General features: G+C 63.8%; 1 protein-coding gene across 1 annotated transcript; it reads right to left on the reverse strand.

Annotated features, from left to right (window-relative positions):
* Positions 1-3,356: 3,356 nt before the first annotated feature.
* Positions 3,357-3,608, reverse strand: MNEG_12778 (hypothetical protein; the record flags this gene model as incomplete). Its single annotated transcript, XM_014038750.1, has 1 exon — positions 3,357-3,608. A coding segment is annotated over one exon (252 nt), but the record flags the coding sequence as incomplete, so codon positions are not given.
* Between the last annotated feature and the right edge of the window lie 226 nt (positions 3,609-3,834).

Below are 3,834 nucleotides of genomic sequence, written 5' to 3' on the forward strand. Positions count from 1 at the left end.
ACACACGACGACGACGACGCACGCACGCATTCATGTGCACGCACGCACGTACGCACGCGCGCACGCGCGCGTGTGTGCGCGCCCCACCCCCATCCCATCTCCCATCCTCAACCCCCACTACTCACTCTCTGACCCTCGCTCATAAATACACTCGCACGTGCAAATGTTTGCGTCAATGCACGCTCGCACAGACTGGCACAGGTGCCCTGTATCTTCGCACCTGCTCACGTTGGTCGCTGCTGCTGCTGCTGCTTTGTGCTGCCTGCTTGAGAGACACGCTCCGCACTCGACCGCTCCCGGCAGTGCATACCGCTTGCAGCGCCTTTGCCGCCTGCTGCTGGCTGTGAGCTCTGGATTTAAGCTGCGCCACAGCAGCCAGGGCATCAACAGCACCCTCCTCTTCAGCAACGCGCCGCGCCAGCTCCGGCCCCGCGCAGGCGACTGCCGCCAGGGCCAACACCCCATTGATGCCCAAGCCAGGCCCGGCCATTGCGGCCAGCCCGCGCAGCACCCCGTCCTCGTCAGCGATCCGCCGCGCCAGATCACCGCCCGCAAGCGCGTTGCTGCAAAGGGCGCCGGCGGCGCCGAGCCCCAAAAGGTCGATGTGCGCAACCGCCGCTGCGAGGATTTTAAACAATCCACGTGCGTCGGCCGTGCGGCGCGCCAGGTCAGCACTTGGGGAGATGATCCAATTCAGCAGCCCCAGGGCGTGGAGGCGTGCGGGGTCGCCTCCCCTGAGCGCCGCCCACAGGGCGTCCATCAGACCATCATCGCCCCCCAAGCGCAGCGCAAGCGCGGTGTTGTGCTGCGCAACGCAGGCAAAATCCAGCGTCAACGTCGCAGCGGGGCTGGCTTCATTGCCGCCGCATATGACCGCGGTCAGCCTGCGAGTCGCGCCGTCCTCAAGCACTACGCGTCGCGCCAGGTCGGGCCCTGCGCGGGCGATCTCCACCAAGGCCGCCCCTGCGAGCTGGCCATGGTCGCCGCCGCTCGAGAGCAGTCGCAAAATGCCGCTCAGCACGCCATCGGTGCCTGCCGCGAGCCGCGCGACGTCGGCGCTTTGGGCGCACGCCGTCGCCAGCACGCGCGCCGCGGCGGGCCAGGCGATGCCGTGACTTGTGCGTAGCGCGGCGGCGAGTTTTGCCGACACGCCTTCCGTGCCTATCACGCGCTGTGTGAGACCCTCGCCGCCCAGACATATTATGGTGCAGAGCGTCTGCGCCGCAAACCTAGCTGCCGCGCTGCTGCGCCCGGCGGCGCTCGCGTGGCCAGCGATGGTGCAGCCGGCGCCCAGCTGTACCATGGTGGCCAGAGCGCTCAGCGCCCCCTCCTCCGCGACCACGCGCTGAGCCACGGCGTCACCGCCCGCAATGCAGACCATATTGAGCGCCGCCGCGGCGTCCTCAGCGCCGCCGCCGCGCATCGCCGCGACGAGCGCGCGCACCGCACCCTGGTGTTCTGCCAGGCGAGGCGCGTGCGGCTGCCCAGCTTTTGCAAGCGCGGCCAGCAGCTTGGCTGCATCTATGACGACGCCGGCGTCGCAGCTGCTCAGCGCCGCCACCGCAGCAGCCACAGCGTCGTCGCTCTCCAACGCCTCCAGCACGCAATGCCAGGTCGACTGCCTGGCGCAGAGCGTGGCGAGCGCCGCCAGCGCCGCCGCCGCCGCATCCCCGCACCCCTGGTCGCCGCCGCCGGCCCGCAGCGCGCCTGAGAGGGCGCTCAGGGCGGCGCGCGCCGCCGGCGTCCCTGGGCCGCGGGCGGCGGCCTGCGCCTGGCGCAGGGCTGCTGACCTCTGGAAGGCGACCGCACGGGCGCCGCTGGGCTGTACATCCTGCGGAAGGCGCGCAGGCACGTGCGCTGGGTGTCAACACAGCAGCTACAGCAAGTGCTGGTGCATGGCTGCCGCATGAGGGTGCCGCAGGATCGATTGATAAAGGGCGCATGCTCTAGTGAGGCGACGTGTCCGCTCATCCGCGCGCGGGCGCGCGCGCCCTGACGCGAGTACCATACACCGCACCTGCACATAGCACGATACATTGCCCTTTCTGCACGTGCAATTTGAGTTGCGTAGACTTGCGCGGCATCTCAGCTTTGTCTGATCAAGTCCAAGTCAATCTCGACAATGATCTACGATGGGGGCGCGATCACGTAGATGCCCGCTTGCTGCATATGATATCTTGACGCTTCTATGATCATCTTTCAAAGCACTTTGAGGTACGGTATTCCTGAGCATACCGTAATCTGAAGGGTTCAAGACCGGCAACAGCGGCTCGCTGACAATGTCATCAGTTGGCGCTTGGTGGTCGAGTTTGCCAGTGATGGTCAGCATGGCCGCCGATTGTTGTGGTGGTCCGCAGCAACATCGCACCATCAAAAATTACTTGAAAAATTTCCAGTTGCTGAGAAATGTGGAGCAGCAAGCCAGGCCCGTCGGACGCCTCCGGAACAAAGACTGCTGCATCCGGTTCGTGTTGCACATCATTCGGGACGGCTGTGGGGATGTGTCTACCGTAGCTAATGAGCTTTCGCGCCGCTGCCATGATACGCGAGACACCCTGTGACCCTGACAGCAGTGCAGTATAAACGGGTCAGGCGTGCACGCACAGCGGCTCGCGTCTGGGCCTGTCGTATGGCAGGCATGAGCATGACTTTGCAGCGGAAGCTGCTGCTGTGGTTCCATTGGGGTGCTGCGTGAAGCGCTGCGCCGCTTGTTCATCTGTGCTCTGCGCCGCTCAATACCCGGGTCTGGTAATCAGGTCGTCTCGACCAAGTCAAATTTTTGTTCGACTTCATCAACTCAAACTTGGATGGTCATGCCCAAGTCAAGCTTGTGTGACCGAGCCGAACATGTGACCTTGCACAAAGGCCTCCCTTAACACTGTTATCATCCTCACGCGCACCTGATTGGGCTGATTGGCACGGTACATGAATGTGCATGGGACAACACGCAGTTTGTAATCAGCAGCAATACGCCGTAACATGAAGCACCACACTTGGAGAGCTGACAGGCACCTGGTCAGGATTAGGATTGCAAATGTTACAAGATGTTGCGATCGCCCGCTCCTGGAGCCATCCAGGCTCATGCGATATGACTACGTTGCATCAGCATTGTGTGACTGGGATTCAAGCAGCCACCGTTCGCCGTTCAAAGCCGGGTGTTGAGCAAAAGGCAAACTATCTGGGGGTGAGAAAGGCTGTACAGATCTGGGACCAGATAGCAGTCAGATAGCATTGCATGAGCGCACCAGCCTGGATATCGAAGGCGGGTGGGAAGACGTGTCAGCACAGATTCAAAGCAGGCCCGCACCCTCACAATATCCAGCCCGGGCTTTGCCCCTCACGCTGAGAGCAACGCCCTAATCGCCCATCTCTGCCGCCACCATCAGCCCCTCCACCACCCGCGCCAGCTGCACGGCCTCGCACTGCTGGCGGTGCGCCATGCGCACCCAGTGGTGGCGGCAGCACGCGTCACCGCAGTACATGACGCCTGTGGTGCGGCCGCAGCCGGCGCAGCGCCGCAGCTGCGCGCCATCTGCCGGCGTCTTGCCGCACACGGCACAGGCGCCGCTCGGGCTGGGACCGCTCTGGCTGTGTCTGCTGTGGCGCACCTGCAAGGCGATTTTGGTGAAACTGGTACTTCTTGGTCCCAACGCCTTGCGATGCTGGTCCACGCCACACACGAGCGTGATCATTCACATGCACGCATACATCCAACCTCGACCCATGCACATGTGTGTGCATGCATGCATGAATGCACCTGCACCCGCACCGACACCCGCTCCTGCGTGCATGTGGGCCCACCCACTCACTCACTCACCCACTCACCCACCCACC

The sequence above is a fragment of the Monoraphidium neglectum genome (genome assembly GCF_000611645.1).
Source record: "Monoraphidium neglectum strain SAG 48.87 unplaced genomic scaffold scaffold03429, whole genome shotgun sequence".
Lineage (NCBI taxonomy): Eukaryota > Viridiplantae > Chlorophyta > Chlorophyceae > Sphaeropleales > Selenastraceae > Monoraphidium > Monoraphidium neglectum.